Source organism: Eimeria mitis, genomic scaffold, assembly GCF_000499745.2.
Source record: "Eimeria mitis Houghton genomic scaffold, Emh_scaff11, whole genome shotgun sequence".
In the NCBI taxonomy this organism is placed as follows: domain Eukaryota; phylum Apicomplexa; class Conoidasida; order Eucoccidiorida; family Eimeriidae; genus Eimeria; species Eimeria mitis.
In genome coordinates, this window is record NW_013567587.1 from 1 (window position 1) to 21,017 (window position 21,017).

At 52.7% G+C, this 21,017-nt stretch overlaps 6 protein-coding genes across 6 annotated transcripts; 3 read left to right on the forward strand and 3 right to left on the reverse strand.

Annotated features, from left to right (window-relative positions):
* Positions 1-109: 109 nt before the first annotated feature.
* Positions 110-3,569, forward strand: EMH_0006580 (farnesyl pyrophosphate synthetase, putative; the record flags this gene model as incomplete). Its single annotated transcript, XM_013494279.1, has 7 exons — positions 110-224; positions 380-914; positions 1,222-1,520; positions 1,692-1,774; positions 2,230-2,328; positions 2,585-2,739; positions 3,449-3,569. 7 exons carry the CDS (start codon positions 110-112, stop codon positions 3,567-3,569), a joined length of 1,407 nt encoding a protein of 468 aa, XP_013349733.1.
* Positions 3,570-3,698: 129 nt separating this feature from the next.
* EMH_0006690 (DNA-directed RNA polymerase II subunit RPB7, putative) lies at positions 3,699-5,005 on the reverse strand (the record flags this gene model as incomplete). Its single annotated transcript, XM_013494280.1, has 4 exons — positions 3,699-3,872; positions 4,127-4,237; positions 4,393-4,513; positions 4,878-5,005. The coding sequence occupies 4 exons, from the start codon at positions 5,003-5,005 to the stop codon at positions 3,699-3,701; spliced, it is 534 nt and encodes a 177-aa protein (XP_013349734.1).
* Positions 5,006-6,031: 1,026 nt separating this feature from the next.
* EMH_0006800 (splicing factor, arginine/serine-rich 8, putative) lies at positions 6,032-11,212 on the forward strand (the record flags this gene model as incomplete). The annotated part of the gene is made up of 10 exons (XM_013494281.1): positions 6,032-6,264; positions 6,836-6,953; positions 7,031-7,215; positions 7,394-7,452; positions 7,649-7,977; positions 8,241-9,242; positions 9,609-9,689; positions 9,840-9,904; positions 10,052-10,136; positions 10,520-11,212. The coding sequence occupies 10 exons, from the start codon at positions 6,032-6,034 to the stop codon at positions 11,210-11,212; spliced, it is 2,850 nt and encodes a 949-aa protein (XP_013349735.1).
* Positions 11,213-11,944: 732 nt separating this feature from the next.
* On the reverse strand, positions 11,945-14,257 carry EMH_0006910 (GJ24429, related; the record flags this gene model as incomplete). Its single annotated transcript, XM_013494282.1, has 5 exons — positions 11,945-12,103; positions 12,234-12,485; positions 12,597-12,844; positions 13,067-13,391; positions 14,186-14,257. 5 exons carry the CDS (start codon positions 14,255-14,257, stop codon positions 11,945-11,947), a joined length of 1,056 nt encoding a protein of 351 aa, XP_013349736.1.
* A 1,572-nt stretch (positions 14,258-15,829) lies between these two features.
* EMH_0007020 (uncharacterized protein) lies at positions 15,830-16,720 on the reverse strand (the record flags this gene model as incomplete). The annotated part of the gene is made up of 1 exon (XM_013494283.1): positions 15,830-16,720. The coding sequence occupies one exon, from the start codon at positions 16,718-16,720 to the stop codon at positions 15,830-15,832; it is 891 nt and encodes a 296-aa protein (XP_013349737.1).
* A 3,164-nt stretch (positions 16,721-19,884) lies between these two features.
* Positions 19,885-20,884, forward strand: EMH_0007130 (40S ribosomal protein S15, putative; the record flags this gene model as incomplete). The annotated part of the gene is made up of 3 exons (XM_013494284.1): positions 19,885-19,893; positions 20,274-20,597; positions 20,771-20,884. 3 exons carry the CDS (start codon positions 19,885-19,887, stop codon positions 20,882-20,884), a joined length of 447 nt encoding a protein of 148 aa, XP_013349738.1.
* Positions 20,885-21,017: the final 133 nt, after the last annotated feature.

A 21,017-nucleotide genomic window follows, 5' to 3' on the forward strand; every position in this document is an offset into this window, starting at 1 on the left:
ATATATATATATATATATATATATATATATATATATATATATATATATATATATATATATATATAGCAAGCGGTTCCTTAGTTCTCTGGTGCTATTCTGGTGTTTGCAGATGTTAAAACCCCTACGAGAAGCTATCATCGCGCGCATTGCCGCCTGTGCCCCCCGGGAGGAGGCAGAGGTCCTCAGCAACTATTATGCGCGTGTCATAGACTACAACTGCACGGGTTAGTTGAAACACGGAGCCAGCCGGCGGCGGCTTGGGGTGGCTGCTGCTTGACCCCTCCATTGTGTGCTTGCGAGCTGCTGCTGCTGCTGTTGTTGCTGCTTTAGTCTATCATACAGAGTTCTTGGATGGGCTGCTGCTTGCTGCTGCATGCAGGGGGGAAGCTGCTGCGAGGGCTACTGACCGTCTATGCCTCCCTTGCTGCTAGCCAAGAAGTTCAATTCGTTCAGCCTTCTGAGTCCGCAGCAGCAGATGCAGCACCAACAGCAGCAGCAGCTGCAGGACCGGCGCCTGCTGATGCGCCTTCTGTCTTTCGTCTAGCAGCAGCACCATCGGGTGCTGCAGGTGCTTCTCCCGCTGCTGCAGCAACCGATGCTGCAGCGACAGCAGCAGGCCGAGCAGGCACAGCAGCTGGCGTATCTGGTATAGAGGCGCATCCGTCCTCCAGTGCTGCTGCTGCTCCTGCTGCTTCTGCTGCTGCTGGAGCAGCAGCAATTGAGGAGGCTTTCAATTCCGGGGCCTGTGCATTGGGGTGGGGGGTGGAGTTGCTGCAGGCAGCCTTTTTGGTTGCAGATGACCAGATGGATGGCGCGTACACCCGAAGAGGCAAAGTCTGTTGGTACAGGCGAGAAGACGTGGGGCCAGCGAATGCAATTAACGATGCTGTTTTCCTTATATTCGCCATTCATCAGTCAGACCCAATTCACTGCATGCTGCTGCTGCTGCTGGAGCTGCTGCTGCTGCTGGTGCAGGTCTCGCTGCTGCTGCTTCTTGTTGGTTTGGATGACGGTGCTTCTGCTGCTGCTGCTGCTTATTGTTCTACCCACTGCTGCCGCTGCTGGAGCTTTGAGCATTTCAGTTGGTTTTGCTATAGACTGCCAGCGCCTGCTGCTACTGTTTTTGCTGCTGCTGCTGCTGCTGCTGTTCAACGTGTTGAGACGAATGAGGTGTATACGTCGGGGGGTGGGGTTTGTGTTTATGTGGACTGGGGTCATCAGAGTGCTACGAGAGTTCCTCGGGGGCCATCCAGCCTTCACTGCATGCAGCAGCTTGCTGCAAGATGTTGCATTCAACACAGTCCTGGGGCAACACCTCGACAGCAACGGGGGAGTGCACACGTTGCTGCAGCCATACCAGCAGAAGCAGCAGCAGCAGGAGCTGATCCGGGTGCTGCGAGGAGGAACTGCAGCAGCATCAGCCACTCTGCAGCAGCTAGCTGCAGCGGCGCGCAGCAGGCAGCAAGCAGCAGCAAGATTAAAAACCAGCTACTATTCTTTCTGGCTCCCCACAGCTTTGGGTATGGGAGCTGCTGTCTCGATCAGCCTCTCTCCTGGGCAACCGATGTGCACATACACCTCACTTTCTCTCTTGCGCCTGGATTTCAACCCACAAGACCCATACGCATGCATCTATGCATGCAGCCCTGCATGCATTCCTGTATACATTTACGTTTTTTTTCTCGCTGCAGGGCTTCGGTACAGCGGCGTGAGCGACCGGTCCCTCTTGGCGATGGCCGAGGAGATATCTCTCTGCACGGGAGACTACTTTCAGGTGCCTCTTTTTCTGTGTTGTTTTGCTTTGTATGTTTGTTTGCTTCCCTGTTTGTGTGGGTGTGTGTTTTTGTTTGTTTGCTCGTCTGTTTGTTTGTTTGTTTGTTTATTTGTATACTCCTTTGTTTCTCTGTTTGTTCTGTGCTTTTTTGGAATGCGTTTCGGGTTTCTCGTTTCGTTTGTTTGGCGCTTGTATTTGTTTGTGCACTTCATCTGGCTATATATTGTCTGTGTTGTTTATTTTTGTTTTCTTCTCTGCTCTCTGGTTGCTCCCCGTCTCCTTTGTTTCTGTTTATTGTCTCTTTCTGGGGCCCTCAGCCCTTTCTAGCAACAGCAGCACCACAGCGGGTTAGCAGCAGCCCAGCAGCAGCTCAGCAGCAGCACAGGATCAGCGCAGCAGCAGCGGTTTCTTTTCATTTGGTATTGGTTTGTGTGTTGCAACACTTTGGGGTGTAGGCGCAGGACGACTTCTTAGATTGTTTCGGCTGCCCAGACGCCTTGGGGAAGTCCGGCACGGATATACGCGAAGGCAAATGCAGCTGGCTACTTGCTGAGGTGATTGGCTGCAGAGGCCCCCCATTCAAGTGACCCTGAGCTGCAGCAGAGGCCCTTTGCCTCTCTTCCTGTGCTACTAGAAGCAGCAGCTGCACCAGCATTGCTGGTGGTGCTGCTGCTGGGTGTATCTGCGGGTGTAGCCGTGCATGCGCCGACACGCCGTGCTGGCTTGTGGGGTGTGCACGTAACGTGGGGCAGCACTTCTGCATGCAGAGATAGGCGACGAAAGGCTGCTGTTGCTCCGCTGCTGCTGCAGGCCCTCGCTGCTGCAACTCCTGCTGAAGCAGCTGATCTGCTGGAGGCCTACGGCAGACCTGAGGGAGAGAAGACTGTCCGGGAGCTGTACGTACACCTCAAACTCCAAGAACGCTTCAAGGATTACGAAAACGGCGCCTGCGATAAGATTTTAGAGTGAGGTGGTGGAGGGGAGCTGCTAGCAGCACCAGCAGCGACAGCAGCAGCAGCAGCAGCAGCGACAGCAGCAGCAGCAGCAGCAGCGACAGCAGCAGCAGCAGTTCGTAAGCAGGATGCAGTTGTGGGACTTATGTGGGTGTCTGTGTTGCTGCTTAGGCTTGTAGAGAGGCTCAACCACCCGGGCCTCCACAGCTACTTCGTCGCGCTGCTGCAACTCCTCCACCGGCGGCCCCAGTGACAGCGAGCGGAGGTGCAGCAGGTGTCTGTACACCTCACGTTGCCGGTACACTGCACGTTCTCTGTACACCGCGCATTGCCTGTACACTGAACGTTGCCTGTACACTGCGCGTTCTCAGTACACTCCGACGTGCCCGTACACCGCACGTTGTCAGTGCACTACGTAGCGTTTGCCTGCCCGTTTCCCTTTCCGGCGGGCAGTGGAGAGGCAAGTTTGCCTCTCTTTGTTCGAGTATTCTTTGAGAAACTAAATCCTAAGTTCTCGAGACATGCTGCATGCGGCTAGCGGGCGAGGCTGGCCCTTGTCTGCTGTGTCAGTCCTCTTCACAAATTCAAAACAGGAGTCCAACTGACGCCCCCCTCCCCCTCCCTTGCTCTGCTCCTGTGGAGCCGAGCAGCGCAGCACCGCCGCGTCGCCCGCTAGCAGGGAGGCCCTCTTGGCGCTCCCCCTATGTGCCTGGATGTGCAGGGAAGCCTCAGCAGCAGAAGAAAAAGAAGCAGCGGCTGTGTCTCTTTCTTCTGCAGCAGCAGCTCCAGCTAATGCAGATGCAGCAACAGCAACATCCGCTACAGCACCAGGTAAAGCATAAGCAGTGGTAGCTAAGGCAGCAGGAGCAGCCTCAGCAGTGTTTGCAATAGCTGGTGCCGCTGGTGCAGCAGCAGCAGCCTTTGCATTATCTGCTGCAGGAAGCACAGATGAGATTGTGTTTCGATGAGCTTCATGCAGCTGAAGTCTCTCTAGGTTCTATGGGCCCCAAGTAGTCGCCGTTGGTTGTGGCCACTGCAAATATTTGGCTCGCCTCGAAGCGGACACCCAGCAGCTTCAGGCGGATCTCTCCCCCAGACCGCAGGGCAAGAGAACCGTCTGAGAAGCTCGGCATTGCATCCTCTTCCTGAAAGCAACAGCAGCAGCAGCAGCAGCAGTTGTAGTTGTTGCAGCAGGAGTGGTAGGAGTAGCAGCAGTAGTGGTAGGAGTAGCAGCAGCAGCTGGGGCAACAGCAGCAAAAGTGGATAGGGGAGAAGAAGCGCAAGCAACAGCAGCAACGCAACTCTATATATAGCTATTTGAACAGTGTCATACGCACGCTGAAACAAACTAGGGTTTAGGGTTTAGGGTTTAGGGTTTAGGGTTTGAGCTTCACTGCACCTGAAACGTGTAGGTGGGGGGGAGAGAAGCCCTCGAAACGAAGACCTTTAGGGGGCCGCACTGAGCGAAGAGGCCGAGCTTGTTTACATCAGTTATTACAGCGTCCAAAACCTGCGCAATAAAGTGGAAATACACTACAAATTATATATATATATATATATATATATATATATATATATATATATATATATATATATATATATATATATATAATATAGTAAGTTCAAGGGCAAACATAGATTATATATATATATATATATATGTACCTCCTCCTTAAAAGGTTTAAAAACGATTGCCTGGTATTTGGCAGCTACAACAACAAGTCCTGTTGAGTCCTGAATCCTCCCGGGTAGATGCTGCAGTACGCGGATTACACAGACGACGTAGCTGTACATACACCGCAACACAAACCCTAAACCCCTCTCCATCAAACAGATGCAATCATAAACATACATACAACAAACCAGAGGCAGATACAGGGAGCAACAGCAAGAAAGGAAACAAAGAAAGCAGAAAGCTAAAGAAAAGGCGAACAAGAAAACATAAGAAAACACACGCTGTACACAACCCATGAGAAGTACACACATGCACCACAGCCAAAACAGAGAGCTTGAGGTGTATATACACTGCATCCCTTGCTGTTTGATTTGTACATACACTGCAGCCCTCGCAGTGTGAGGTGTAGGTCCGCTGCATTCCTTTTCGTTTGAGGTGTACATACAGTGCATGAGGTGTATGCGTGCATGCTCACCCCACACTCTGCAGACACTTCCCCTCCACCTGCTGCCGCAGCAGCGCCTCCACGCTGGCTAGATATTCGGGGCCGAGTTGCGAGGGCCGCAGGGCGACGGATTCCCAGCGCTCAATAACAAAAAACATTGTGAAAGAAATGAAAATGACAACAGAAATGGTTGATGCAGTGCATGCATGCATGCATGCATGCACGCATGCAGACAGGTAGAAGGAGGAGAAAGTAATGCTCCAGTTATTACTACACGGAAAGAAGCAACCGCGCGTGCTGCTGCCGCAGCAGCAACAGCAGCAACTGCGGCTCGTAATGCAGCATCTGGCGCTGCAGCAGATCGTGCTGCAGCTTCCGTTGCTGCAGTAACGGCTCCTTCGGTTCACTAACAATCAAGAGCAAGCAGCCGCAGCTGCTGCTGCGTGTGCTGCTGCTAGCCTCAGATAAAATTATCTGCTTGGGAGGACACCGAAGAGACCCTCCTGCTGCAGCAGCAATCGGTTCATCTCTTGCAGCAGCAGTATCAGTAGCAACCCAGGAAAATACAGCTGCAGCGCTGCTGCATGCAGCTGCATGCAGCGCAAAGCCAGCGTTTGCGCCGACGGGGCCCCAGGGGCCCCCTGAAGGATTTTCGGCTCTCCTTTTGCCTGAAAATTGAAATATATCATTGTTATATAGATATAAATGAGGTTAATTAAATGAGGTGAATATGTGTTTGAAGTTAATGCTCCCTCTGGAGACACCACACCGACACCGGGGTGTACAAACACCCGAGCATAGCAGCTGCCGCCTCTTCGCCTCCGTGAGGCTTCCCCCATTAATTTAATTCTTTGCTTCTGGACTTGATCGCAAACGCGGTTTGTATATATCTTCCCGGCTGTCTGTGCTTCGGCCGAGGCCAGCATAGCCCTCTGTTTTTGTTGCAGGTTGTTCTACTAATCGAGGGTTTTGGTTTTGTACTGCGAATGGAGGGTTTAGGGCCTATGGTTCTGCACTGCTAATCGAGGGTTTAGAGTCTGTGATGTTGTAGTGCTAAGTGAAGGCAAAGGGTTTGTTGTTGTGCACTGCTAATTGAGGGTTTAGGGTTTATGATTCTTCACTGTTAATCGAGGGTTTAGGGTTTATGAGGGACTGAAGAGAAGGGTTGAGGGGGCTAGACGAAAATGGCATCCGCCGTTTGGGGGGCGCGTGGGCGGATGGGCAGCTCCTCCAGCAGCAGCGGGAGCAGCAGCAGCAGCAGCGCCAGCAGCAGCAGCAGCAGCAGCAGCAGCAGCAGCAGCGGCCTTTGTGTTGTAGGAACTGCTTGCCGCTTTGGCAGCAACCGGGACTCTGTTTCTGAATCTGATAACCGCCTTATAAAGATTGAGGTGAAGGGTGAAGAAATTCTTGTAGATCGGTGGGGGCATTTCTTTGTCTTTGTCTTTGTCTTTGTCTTTGTTTTTTTTTGTCTCACTTCTGCTGACTTTGTCTTCTGCTCTCTCAGTTGCAGTTGTATTTGTTGCTCAGTGTACATGCTAGCTGCTTCTTCTCAGTCTCTATTTCTGTCTCCTTTGTCTCGGCTCTTTCCTGGCGGTGCCTGTTGCCTTTCTTCTTCCGTCGTCCTTCGGCCATCCTCCGTCTCTGTGTCTCGAGCTGTGTCTTTATCTTATATATATATATATATATATATATATATATATATATATATATATATATATATATATGTATGTATGTATGTATATATATGTATATACGTATATATATGCATGTGTCCTGTGTTTCCCTGTTTGTGTCGTCCCTCTGTTGTCTCTGTGTTCTATCTGCTTCATGTGCCTCTGCTGCTGTTCGTGTTTTTGTTTTCTTACACTTTGTAATATGTTGGTTTACCCCCTGGGCTAACCTCCCGGTCCCTCCCCTCCTCTCGCCAGTTTTCGAGGCGGCCAGTGCTGTTGCTGCTGCTGCTGTTGCTGCTGCTGCTGTTGCTGCAGCTACGATGTGCGGCTGCTGCTGGGCGACGTGGCTTCCTTCGCGCGTCAGAACTGCAGCGAAGAACGGCGGCTTGCGGAGCTGCAGGAAAGTTCCGAGATAGAAAGCATGCGCTACGAGGTAAACCCTAAACCCTAAACCCTAAACCCTAATACGCGGGGATCGACTGTCTGTTGGTATCCCTGGCTTGTCTTCAGGACCTTCCGCGGCGGTCGGCCTTCTCCGACGAGCTGCCGCCGGCGAAGCAGCAGCAGCAAGAGCAGACGCAGTGGACGCCTACACTGGAGCAGCAGCAGCAGCAGCAGAGGAAAAAGCAACGCACGATGAGTGCAGCACCATCTTCTGCAGCACCGCTCGGAGACGCTGCCCCGACCCCGGACGGGTGAGTAAGGATTTCCCTTTCGTGTATTTGTTGTATGTTGTGGTTGCTGCACTGTAAACAGAATACAAAACAAACACCAAAATACCCTAGACCCTATACCCTATACCCTATACCCAGAAACTCAAAGAAACATAAACAACAACTAGCAGCTGCTGCTGTGGGGTTATGGTCTGCGCAGCCCCGACTACAGCGCGGTTCCGCCCCCAGACGCTCTTGAACCCACCGCAGCAGCCACAGGTACGTTGCTGTGCAGCCTCTTGCTCACTCTGCTGCTGCTGCCGCTCTAGCTGCTGCTGTTCTAGCTGCTGCTGCTGCTGTAGTTGTCATGGGCGTGGGGGCCGCTGTTGCAGTTCGTTCCCGCAGCGGCAGGGACTGCGAATGTAAGCTTCCGTTGCGATTGTGTTGCCTGTTGCTGCTGCTGCTGCTGCTGCAGCTGAGCCGACGTCTTCTGCCGCGTCGGAGCAGCGCGAACACGACGCTGCAGCGGCAGCAACAACAGAGGAGGGAGCAGAAGAGCAGTCTCCGGAGAGCAGCAGCTGCGGCGCTGCAGGCCCAAATACCCAGGCCGACAAGTCTCCGAAGCAAAACACCCAACAGCCTGGCAAGCAGCAGCAGCAACACCAGCAGCAACAACAGCAGCAGCAGCAGCAAAGCAAAGACTGCTTTGTTCCCCCGTTCTCAGACCTGCCGACGGATATTAGCCTCCCTGAAAATCTGAGGGAATATTTAGTGGTTGAGCGCACGGCGCATTTTGTCCGAGAGGTGCGCCACAAGAAACAAAAGTTTAGGGTTTAGGGTTTAGGGTTTATGGAATTCATCGTTCAGGGTTTAGGGTTTAGGGTTAGCGGATTCATTGTTTCAGGTTCGTCTTGGTGGGCCAGCGTTGGCTGCTTGCTGTAGCGGCTGTTCGTGTATAGGCCGTTGGCGTGCAGCAACTGTTCTGCATGTGTCTGTGCTTTTCTCTGCTGCTGCTGCTGCTGCTGCTGTTGCTGCTGCTGCTGCTGCTGGATCTGTTTGTGTTGCAGGAGGGCGAGCGAATGGAGTTTCGTTTGCTGCTGGACGAGGAGAGGCGGCTGCCATTTCTGGCTTCTAGTCACCGCCTGCACCCCTTTTATACTTGGCTTAAGAAACAGGGACACTCTTTGGTTACATGCGGGGCTGCGCTGCTTCCACCCCGCATAAAGGCTCTGCTTGAGTTCGCCTATTCTCTCGGTTGCACAGCGGACCTGCACAAGCAGCAGCAGCAGCAGCAGCAACAGCAACAGCAGCAGCAGCAGACTGCAGAGGTCAAAAAGGAAGAGGAAGAAGCCCACGAGGTACAACAGCAGCAACTGCAGCAAAAGCAACAATCACAGCAGCAGCAACAGACGAAGCAGCAACAGCAGCAGCAGGAACAGCCGAAGCACGACCCTGACGGTGGGCTGGGGTTGCTGCTTTCATATGGCAGTGACGATGACGAGGATGACGCTGAGTCTCCTCAGCAGCAGCCGAAGGAGGAGGAGCCGAAGCAGCAGCAACAGGAGCAGCCAAAGCAGCAGCAAGAGCAACAGCAGCAACAACATGAAAGCGAGCAGCAGCAGTCCCAGAGTAAGACACAACAGGACGGCAGCGTGAAAGCGGTCCCCCCACAAGCAGCGCCGATACTAAAGAAAAAACCTCCTCCTGCCCCGCCTTTGCCCCCTGCTGCACCGCCGACAGCAGCAGCTGCGGCAGCAGCAGCATCCCCAGCATCCGCGACAGCAGCAAAAGCAGCAGGAGCAGAGGGGGACGATGGTAGCGACAATTCGGAAGAGGAGAATTCGGACTCTGACGGTGAGGGGGGCAGCAGCAGCAGCAACTCGAAGGACTTGACAGCACTATGGAGATCTCTGCGTGTAACTCGTTTCTCTCTTAAGAAAAAAAAACCGCAAAGCATATCCATAGAACGCGAAGAAAACCTTGAAGAAGAAGACATCGATGCAATGCTGGATGCCCTACCCACCAAATCCCCTTGGGCCCAGCCAAACAACAAACTGGGGTTGTCTAAGGTGGGGTCACACTGCTGCTGCTGATTTTGTTGCTGCTGCTGCTGTTGTTGTTGCTGCTTTCTGCTGCCGTTACTTCTTCTGCTGCTGCTTTTGTTTCTGCTCCCGCTGCCGGGGCGAAGGCACGCTGGAGGGTCTTTGTTGCATTTTCTGTATTTTTCATGCTGGAGAGGGGGCTGCCCTTCTCTACACCCCCAACGCTAGATCCCCAAACCCGCTAACCTTAATCCTTAAAGGCCCTAAACCCTAGCGAGTACAGCTACGCTGCTGTATCTGCTTGATAAAGACAAGGAGAAACGTAGTGGCTAGGGTTTAGGGTTTGCGGTAAGAGGTTAAAGACCGAGGGTCTGCTCTGTCTGTGTCGTGCAGGCCTCTGCTCTCGCCATACAACAGCTGGGGTACCAGCTGCTCACTGCAGGAGACGTGTCGCTGGTTCAGCATGCTAAGACGGTAAGTTTGGGGGCAGGGTGTGGGGCTGAGTATACCAGTAGTGTTTGTCTCCATGTATGTGTGCATGCAAGGGCGGTTGCCTTCGTGCATGCATGCAAGCAAAGGCATTCATTGTTTTTGGGGCTGCAAATGGATTGTGCTACGCTGCAGTACGAAGACGATGCTTCTCCCTTCCCCTTTCTTAGGACCTCCTCCATGGACCTCCGATACTTCAGGTGACTACCGGCTCAAACCAAGAGCAGCCACAGCAGCGACAACAGCAGCAACAACAGCAATAGCAGCAACAACAATAGCAGCAATAGCAGCAATAGCAGCAATAGCAGGAGCAGCAGCAGCAGTTAGTTTGTATTTGTTTGCTGCAGATACGTGCTGAAGTGTGTGGAGGCGGAGATTCAAAAGGAAGGATTCATCAAACCCCAGCCCCTGCCAGGACCTACTCATGAATGGGTTCGCCTCAACGCACCCTAGAAACGACATATATATATATATATATATATATATATATATATATATATATATATATATATATATATATATATATATAAACATAAGAATATGTCTATGTGTAGTTATATAGATAAACGTATATGTGTTTATGATGTATGTAGACCATCATTTATGTATATTATGGATGTTTTTATGATTGATGTAAACACCTGAAAATGAGACAGACATTTGCTGCTGCACAGACAACTACTCCCCCTGCTTGCAGCTTGAGTGGAGGCCCCGGCAACTGCTGCGTTGCCACGCACCCCCCTGCTGCTGACGACCTCCCGGCGCTACTCCTCCATATGCTGCTGCTTCTGCTGCTGTTGCTGCTGTGTGTGCAGGCTCGGAGTTTCATGGCGCGGCTGCAGCTGAATCACCACCTGCAGCAGCGGAAGCAGAAGCTGCTGCAGGAGTGCAAGCGGCTATCAGGCGAAGCGCAGGATAACCAAAGTATTGATTATCTGAAACGAGTGGAAGCAGCAGCAGCAGCAGCTCCTGCTGCAGCAGGATCCGGCGACGGTGTCAAAAAGAGCTCCACCGACGACGCAGCCGCAGCAACGCCAGCGGTTGCAACAGCAATGCCAGCTGTTGCAACAGCAACGCCACACAACTTCGGGGTGGTTGCAGGACAATCAGCAGCAGCAGCGCCAGAGGCGACAACAGCAGCAGCAACTACGATGGCCGCCGCTGACCCTAGCACTACGGCCTATTTTGCTGCAGCACAGAGCCAGATTTCCCCCGAAGCAGCAGCACACTTGCAGATGTTGGTGCAGCAGATGGCAGCGGCAAGCGCCGCAGACGATGCAGCAACGTACATGGCATGCTACACGGCATATTGCTACGCACTTGCTGCTCTGTCTCCAGGGGCAACAGCAGCGGCGACAGCAGCAACAGCAGCAACATCAACAGGAACAGCAGCAGCCGCAGCAACAACGTCAGCTGCAGCAACAACAGCAACAACTGCGTCAACCCCTGCAGCGACCTCGTTGGAGCTGGAGACCGCTGCTGAAACGCCACAAAAGGCTCCCCCGTAGAGGAATACTGACAACGGCAGCAGCAGCAGCAGCGGCGGCAACGCCAAGAGCATCGGCTGCTAACAGCAGCTGCTGCTGCAGCAACACGCAAAACAGCAGCGCCAACCCTCGGAGCGGCCTCGCTGGATCTGGAGGCCGTTGCGGGGCAGCAGCAGATGAGTGTTCTGCCTGTAAGAAGGGTTTCTTCGGGAGACGTATTGCCGCAGGAGAGTGAATGGGACAGTCATGCTGGTGGTGTTGCTGTTGTCACCAACTGGAGCTGATGAGGGTTTCAGGTTTAGGGTTTTGGGTTGAGAGAGGAGCTGTTTGGTTCAGTAGGGACAATCCCAGGGACTGTTCAATGTAGTTACTCGCACACACCATCTTCTACTATACCTTTCACAGAAATATTCATCTTAGGTGGAGCTCTTCTGTGTTAAGTTCAGTTGAGCTTGTGACAATTTGTGGCTTTAGTCTTTACACCCACACGAAACCCTCGAGGCCTCTAGTGAAACCTTAAACCCTAAACGCCAAACGAATACTTGTTTTTTTTAATACATGCATTTGATTACGATGCAAACGCCTTCAGATGTATTCGGAACTGCTGTTAGTCCATGCTCGCGCCTCCCCAGGGATACGCGCTGCTTGGATGCAGCTGCTGCTGAGACTGCTTCTGACTACTGACATCCGTAACAGCAGCAACAGCAGCAGCAACACCAGCTGCAGCAGCAGATATGGTGACGATACTACATGTTAAGTGTCGGAAAACACCACAGGATCTGTGGAGTCTGCTGCTGTTGGCTCGTCCAGTTTCAGAAGACGCCGATCAACGAACGGTTCATCGGGGATAAGCGCCTCCCACACTCTTCTCTGGGCGTAGAGCAGGTCCCCGAAGGCCTCAGCTGCAGTGAACTGCGAGGCGCAGCGAAAGAGCAGTAGCAGCAGCTGCTGCTGCATCAGTAGCTGCAGCTGGAGCAGCGTCAGTCGCTACGGATCGTCTGTAGGCTACAGGTGCAGTAGGAAAGCTCAGGCGGAGTCTCACCTGCTCCTCTGCAGTCACAGTTACCCCATCAATCTGGAGCAACTGCGGCAACATGTGCACGCAGTGCAGCCGCCAGTGAGGAAAAGATACCATTGGTCCTGGCGCCACGTGCAGGCTCTGCAGGGCCTCTGTTGACTTCAGCGGTGACAATTGCAGCGGTTGTTCCAGGCCAGCGTTATGCTGTATGTACAGCTCTCGCAACAGGCCGTTCCTCCCGAGTCCTAGGGGCTCTAGGGTTTCCAACTTGTTGCTCTGTTCAAGCAAAAAGGAGGCGCATATGAAATATATGTTTCTATATTTAGTACTTCGTAGATAGCGGCCCCGCTCAGCTAGCGAAAACAACGGAGACGGGAAGGGACGGACCTCGGCATGAAGTATAACTACATGGGGAGCTCGTTGAATGCCTTCAAGGCTTTTTAGTTGATTATTGTTGACATATAGAGTGTCTAGACACTTGAGATGGGGCAGATACTCGAGTGAGTCAACTGCATTGTGGCTGATATCCAGTTCCCTTAGTAAAGTGTTCTTCTCCAAGCTACCGTCCTTTAAAGAGGCTATTCGGTTGCTGGCGAGCCGGAGCACACGTAAACGGACGTTGAATTGCCAGTCACCTGACCCCATAAATACAAACAAAGAAGGGCCGAGCATACCCCCGCTCAACCCGTTGCTCGCCGCCGGCTCATCTTACCTCTCCACCCAGTTCACCTAAGCTACGGTGGCCTCGTTTCTTGTGCCCCAAGCCCCGAAGTGACTTTCAATGCAGTGTTGTTTTGGAGACGGTACACTGAGAGGTTAGAGTGTAGGGTTTTGGGTTTAGGGTTTCTTGATGCCACCTAGAGCGGTGATGAGGTTGTTGCTGAGGTTGACGTGCTCCAGCTTGGGGTTTGCGGAGAGCTCGGATACAGATTTGATTTGGTTGTTTTGGGCGTCAAGTCGAACGAGGTTTGCAGCTAGGCGAACGGGATATAGGCTGCTGAGCTTGTTGTGGGATACATCAAGGAGCAGCAGCTTAGTGAAGTCGCATAGTAGAACCAGCTGCCCCAGGCCTCTTCCCGAAAGCGAAAGACGGACGTTCCCCAACCTCCCATCTGGTGGCGTCTGCTGCAGCCCACTGAGGCCTTCTTTCAGCCACGCGGCACTCTCCTCAGGAGACGGAAACTGCAGCAACCCAATTCGAGAAAAAAAGGAAAAAGAGCACGAGTGAAGGAGAGACAGAGGCGCCGCCGAAGGCTCTACCGTTGCCGGGGTGTCGTTCAGCCTGCGCCAGCAGAGGCTTAAGGAAGACAGCATTCAAAATGCCGAACACAGTTTCGCTGGGGGCCGGAGTATCTGTAAACAAGCTAAGGCTTCCTTTGTTGTCTTTCGTATGGGTTTCCGGCTCAGGTCAGTACAGCTAGAGACCTCGGCTCTCTATCTCGGTTCGTGTAGCTACTTTTTTCACTAGACAGAAACATCCTTCTTCTTTGAGGGGAATTTTGAGGAGATGGCGCACATCTGGGGAGGGAGAGAACTGTCGTTGGGCTACAGCAGTTTGAGGCGCAAATGCAACAGGAATATCCTCAAGCTTAAGCAGGCAACAGTGCAGTGTCTCGACTTTAGCTGGATAGTTTAAGCGAACAGTTTCCGTCGGGCTACGCCAGCCCAGAAGCCTAAACCCTAAACGCTAAACCCTAAAAGCTAACTCAATGGGCCCGTATGCCGGGCGCATTGCGGGATGTGTAGTTGTTTGTCCGAGGCCGGGATGAGGAGGAGCTGCTTGTATTTGATGTGAAGGCGCTGCCAAGTGTTGAGGAGCAGAGTGTGCGATGTACAGACAGCCGCATGGCCCTGGTTACGGGGCTCATGTCCGTCTTTCATCTGCATTAAGCGTGGCCTGTGGGGCGCGCCTTGCTGGTTGGTGGGGATTCAGTTGCTGTGTTTTTCTCCCTATTTATTTATACAATGGGCCCTACCCCGTCTTCTTCTGCTGCTTCCCCCTCAAGGGACCTTGTGAAGGGCCAGCCGCTGCCCGCGTCGGCAGCCATGTCTCTCTTTGTTGCAGCTGCCTCACCGATATCTCGATACAATGCAAAGATGATGTGCCTAGTAAGGCGTTTAAATGAAATGCAGTTTGATATGCAACCAAACGCCCTCCTTTCTGCAGAAGAAGGCAGATGCTCCAGTGTTTGTCCCTCAAGATAATGAAAACTGGCGGCGGGGCCCAGAGCGGTTGAGGAGACAGACCCTCGTCGTTCGTAGCTGTAGAGACAGTTTGCCACTAGTCCTGTACAAATTAGCAAACTGATGATTCTTATTTAGCTTCGCGAAATATCAGTTGAACTCGAAACTCTCTACGCCTTGTTGGCCGGGGGGTTGCCGCGCCAGCCAGCGAGGTCACCCCTCCTCTGGAGGCTTAGTCGAGGAGAGCCGCAACAAGGTAACAGACAGTCCTTTGCTTATGCTCAAAACAGCAGAAATACGGCAAACGCAATTCAACGGCCCATGCAACAAGAGGCTGGTCAACTCCTAGGGGGGAATAGCTCCGCCTGAGGGAGTTCGTTAGAATTCAGTTCAGGGTCTAATTGTTCCGTCCCGTAGGGCGTCGCTCGGGGGGAAGCTTGATTTGTCATCATCTTCAGTATTAAACTGTATGTCTGTACAAATACTCAACTGGCCAAGCAACCGACATGAGATGCGCTCCGCGCCCACCTCACTAAAGTCTCTATGCAACTACTGTGAACGGCGTAGCCCCATATGTCAACGAGTGGACACGGTGAAGCATTTCCACAGTAACGGAACGAAGTGTCTCAAGAGCCAAAGAAAGTGTGTCTCCACATCCAAGTGTCTCCCGTCCAACATCAGCTCGTTCGTGTTGACTGTACTACTTAATAATGTGTCTTAACGCTTAAACAGAGTCCTTACATCCAAACAAAGTACAACCATAACCAAAGTATCTTAAACAACTAAACTGAGTGTTTCCCCAACTAAGCATCGCCTTTGGCGCTGCTCCTTCCCATCTTATTCGGCTCTGGTGTTGGATGCAGAGCCAGGGGACTGTAACACCCATGTCCCTGACAAGCGGAGAGGTGTGCCTCCCCTCCCATCCCTAAGGGACCTTGTACACGCTTATGTATTTAAAACCTCAAACAAACACTTGAGACGTGCTACGCCTAGCAATCAGCCACGTACACTTCACGCGAGTCGCCTTCGCATTGGCCCGGCTCGATTCTGCCACCCCAGTGCCCTTTGGCGCTCCACCCTGCATAGCCTGCTGCAGTCCTTGCTGCAGCACGTGGAGCAGCGTGCAGCCCCCGCTTTGTTGTGGCCCTTGTTACAGCCGTTGCTGCGGCCATTGCTACAGTCCTTGCTGCAGCTGTCTCTGTCGCTCTTAGCAGCAGCGAAAGCAGCAAACAAAGCAGCAGCTGCCCCTGCAGCAAAGAGCGAGAAGAGCGGTTTGCTGCCTCCTCTCCCGAGGCGGTGCCGAAGAGAAGCCGAAGCCTTTAACACGCGATGCATCTTTGGCGCCGACTCTTGAACATGACGAAGAGAGAGAGGGAGAGAGAGAAGCCCTTCCCCGCCAATTCCTCCACCCCCGCCCCCCCACATAAACGCTGGTGCTATGGGTGATCGCTGGGTGAGCTCCACTTTGGGGGAAGGGGAGACTGTGGGGGAATGTCAACAAAGTTAAGAGTAGGCGCATTGGGGACGGTGGGGCTCAGCAAGAAGTCAGGCAGCGGCGCTGGGCGCCGCTGTCTGCTCTGTTCCAGGTTGCCTGCCAGCAGCGGTAGTCGCGGCGGAATGTGCCGGGTTGGCGAGGCGTCCTCATCCGAATTCTGCATAGGGGGAACTTCATCTCGGGGTCCACCCCAGTCGTTGAAGATTTGACGCGTTAAAGAGTCCACAGGCGAAGGTATCAAAGTGTCGGGGAAGAGATTCTGATCAAATACAGGTAACACGCGACGCCGGATCGTGTCCGTGAGCTCCCCCAAAGCCGCCTCCTGAGCATGAATGATTTGCGCTGTCCGCTGACGCAGCTCCCAAAGACCCCAACAAGACGCCAAAGTGTTCAGCGTCATCAGCATCAACAACCACCACTTTATTAAACCTTCCCCGCCGCCACCCCCCGTCCTCTCGCGGCTGCGGGACTGCAGCGGCGTCTCATATACCACACGCGCAGGCAGCAACCCCCCCTGCAGACCCTCCCGCGCCAGAGGCCCCTGCAAGGCGTACCCTATCGCAGCATTGTATATAGGGCCCCCCTGCCAATCTGCTGACGCCCCTGGGGACGCCCCCCCATCATGGGCCTTCCTCACTCCAGCTGCAGGCGGAGATTGCGTGCCTGAAACCTCCTTGTAAACCGCATCCAAAGCTCCTAGAGGCTGTTCGGCTTGTGCCACAGAAGGAGTTCCCGCTTGGGGGCCTCCCTTGGCCACAGTGGGGCCAGGAGAAGGGCCCGAAGGCCCCTCCCCTACAGCTGCCTCTTTGGGGCCCCCGCTGCTCCACGCCATGGCTGCATGCCTTCCTATCTAGAAGCCCCACTCAAGTATCCAGAGGGGCCTCTCCGCCCTCACGCGGGGGCGGTTCCTTCTGCCTTGACTTTACGATGCCTGCCAAGGAGGTGCCAAGGGGAGCTCCCTGCGACCCCAGAAGAGGAAGAAGAGCTCCGCCCAGCGATGCAGCATGCAACCTATTCAATGCACACCTAATAATGGCAGGGGGAAGGAGACGGTGGGACATACGGTCCTGCGCCTTGCACGCCAAGCAAGGTCCCGAGCAGTCCACGAGAAGCCGCTCAACCAACGGCCCTTGGAGATAGAAGTGATCTTCTGTTACTGCTTTGAGACTTGGGGGAGCGTCAGACTGCTCAGGGAAGCGATAAAGAAACAAAAGGAGTTGTTGAGCTGTGGGGCCCCCGAGGGAGGCGAGGATGAGGCAGCGCCATGGAGATATGAACAACTGAGGTCTAAATGCTTATCACTGTAAATGTATACAGATATTTAATAGGGTGGATGTACAGCTGAAATTGGCACACAGTGGCTCCGTGCTTGTCGCTGCCTCGCGCCCACTCACGACCGCCCTGTCGGGGCTCTTCCTGCAGATAAAGCCCGTTTATACCCTTTTATATTGTACTATTCTTATTCGTCTGCATATACCCCTGCAAACTGCACAAAAATTTCCTCACTTCTTGCCGTCGCGGTATACAAGCGCACCGCTGGACCGCGCGCCCCATGTGGAGCCACTGGGGCAGCTGGGCACGCAAGGCACAGCCTGTAGTAAGCAAAGCGCTGTCTGCAGCTCAGCGTGCTCAGTTACAATCTTTTTTGAAGTATTTGATTTCCATGTAGGGCCGAATCTATCCAAGTGATTACAGCCGCCACCCCTAAGACAGCCCATTGCCACAACTGTGCAGGCGGCTAGAGGGGGCTGATGTAGGTAAGTCGTGTTTCTCGAAGTATGCTGATGCTCCGAGAACCGGGCATGCCCTCACACTATTTGATGCCAGTTTTCGTAAGAGTGGCCAGCCCTCGCCTTGCTGCATACGAGCCATCTGCTTGGCATGTAGTCGTCTCTGTAACGCGATTCCTTTACCGTATACCAGAACGATCATGAACTGCAATAGAGTCAAAATCCTCGATGCAAAAGCTTCCAAAAAGCAGCTTACAACCCGTCCACTCTCCAGACGGCTTGGTTACGGCGACCCAAGTTGCTTGCGGCGGGCCTGAACGCGCGATGTGGCATGAGGTGCCAGGTGCATCGGTGCAACTGCATCTACGTGGAAGGCCGCGTATCAGCACACCCAAATATGCACTGCTACATACAAGAATACTGCTGAACGTTTACTTGGCCTCAGTAGTGGCCTGCACAATCCGATAATTACATGTGTCACGAGTCCTCAGCCTTACCTGAGGGCCGCTGCGAATTGGAATAAAATCGAAACGCTTTGCACAAGAGTTTCAAAAAATCAGCCAGATACATACAGAAAGCCACAATGAGCCCTGGGAGCGGCAGCCCAAGTGCCCCATATAGCACTTTCTGTGCGTAGTTTGTCTGCATATTCCTGCTTGCGTCCAGGCTGGCCACAGACGGTGAAGTAAGCGTTCAGCAGTCGTCTATAGTGTTTGTTCGTGCAGAAAATAGACTTCAGACGTGGCGCCGGCAAGTTCCCTACAAGCAAATGAAAGTGCTCAGCAAGTGCACACCGAAATAATGCGAGCAGAAAAGGAAGTTTGGCTGTGCCTGCATCCTTAGTTGCAGCGAGGTGCACTGCCACTCACCTCAACGCCTCCTCTGCCGCAACCAAAGTGTGATGACCTGGGGTTCTCCAGGGAGCCTCCAGGTTAGCTGGAGAAGTATGCAACATATGGAAGCCAATGTCTCTTCCTCTCTCTGTCGCCATATATATATATATATATATATATATATATATATATATATATATATATAAGAAATCCAATACGATAAGCAGAAATGGTCATAAGAGCTATTACTGTATTGGCTAGTCAGCGGTCTGTCGAAAAAACACTACCGATAGCCGAGGCGGAGACATGAACAAATGAAGCTGAGTGCATTAGTGTATGAGTGTATTAGTTTCTGGAAAACATCCCGAAAAACGTAAGTCCAGTCTATCTAGGGGGTGGCCGAACGGCCGTTCTCCAGAGGTCGCTGGGGGAGCTTCCGTATTCGGTCTCCCGTCCTCCTGGTGAATACGTCCGGTTGCCGCCGGCCTGCGTTACGTTGTATAGCTCCCGCTTATGAAGCTCTGACTGTTCAGCTATGCGTTTCGTTCGCTATTCTGCCATTAATATGTCTGAGAATCTCTGAATAGCGTACTTGTCTCATATTCCAACTAGAATATTACGCATCTATTCACTTGTACGGCTCACGCACTACACACAGGCCCTGAGCAATTGTGCCCACGGCGCCTCTGAACAAGAGGGAGATGTCAGCTGCTTTTGACAATCTATTATTCTGAGTGCTTTCGCTTCATTGAAGCTCGTGACCTCCATCGAATAAGGTCTACGACTCTTGTTACAATGCTCTATTGAAGAGTCTTGTTACATATACTGCAAGGCGAGCACGCGACACTTGCAATGATGGCCAATCCAACTACTGATGAGTGTCCCAAAGCTATAGGTAATCCTTCAACACTTACTTGGCCTTCAGTAGCCAACCTGCACGAAGGTCGAAATGCACGTACCGAAATAAGACAAACCGTGTTACACAATGCCTGGCAGGTGGACTAGGCGATGCAAACGAGCAGTGCATGCACGCTTGCAAAGATAATGAAAACAAAAATTCCGAATATCTTCTATGTTTTCTGCAATCAAGTATGCATTCGTGTACTTCGTTGGTGAGCGTTTGTTTTGGCCGCCACAGCACATGCGTGGGGCTTGGGGCTGCCTCTGCAGACAGAGCGCTTCTAGGATGGGGTTTGCGGGGCCAGCCGGGCGTTTCAGGAGTTTGATTGTTCAGCGGAATTTGACAAAAACTCCTCTTCTTTACCCTTCGCGTCGAGTTAACTCTCCATTGGACCAAAATGGTGGGTTAAAACTGGCTTTTTCTGCTGGCGGGATGCGTTCCGCGTCTCCTTGCCTGGGCAGTCTGCAGCTCTCTCTTTGTACTGTGTAGGCGCGGCCTAATGTTGCCTTCCCTTCATATTTTCTTCTGTGTCATGGGAAACGTAAAGGCTTTCTGCGTTGTTAATGAATTGACAAGGTTTCTCGTTTTGGAGGGACGATAACCTCGGTTGTCAGCCCCCTACCACGCGTGGCCAACGGCATGCGTGGTCATTGGTGATATGAAATTTGCTTCATGGTTTTATGTTTAAGTGGCGCGTACATATATATTCCTCATTATGGAGTTTTTTCAAAATTTTGGGCCTCGGGGGGATGCTATGGGCGTGGTTGGCCCCCCGTAGCTACTTGTGTGTATGCGGCTTCGGGGTTGTTGGGAAGCGTGGCATGTTGCGTTTTTAGCTAACCAGGCAGCTTTTCCAAGTTCAGATAGCTTGATAGCAGACGGGTGTCAAAAAGGCGTGGGCTGTGGTCTTTCGGTGTTCAGGCGGAAGACGCGACGGCCCCCCGCAAGAGGACGTTCCGCACGTTTACTTACCGCGGCGTGGACTTGGAGAAGTTGGTGACACTTCCCCTTGATAAGCTGGTAGATCTATTCCGCGCTCGCCAGCGCCGCAAGTTCAGCCGCGGCATCAACCAGAAGGCGTTGCCCCTTATGAACAAGTTGAGGAACGCGAAGAAGGATTTACCATATGGCGAGAAGCCCCCCCCTGTGAATACCCACCTTCGCAATGTTGTGGTGGTGCCGGAAATGATCGGTTCAGTGATTGGCGTTTACAACGGCAAGCAATTCATTAACGTGGAAATCAAGGTAAGGGTTCGCTCCCATCTTTCCGAGGGCAGGCTGAGCGGTGCTGCATATGTTGCAGAGACTCCCCCAGCAGTTTTGGCACTCATAAAGTGCACGTGCTGGGCTTGTGCATCGAAGTGTTAGCACTCGATAGTGGAGTTGTATCGCTGCTGTTTGTGTGTTTGCATTCGCAGCCAGAGATGGTAGGTTACTACCTTGGCGAGTTTTCCATCAGCTACAAGCCAGTTCGCCACGGCAAGCCCGGTATCGGTGCCACACACTCTTCCCGTTTCATCCCTCTAAAGTAAAGCACAAACTGCGACGGTGGCGTCTCATTGGAGGCGTTCCACGTGTCGGGTTGTTTTCCGACAACCATCTTGGGCTATTCTCTGTTTTTGCTGCCTCGGTTGCATTGTTTCTAGATGTTATTTCAAGCCTAGT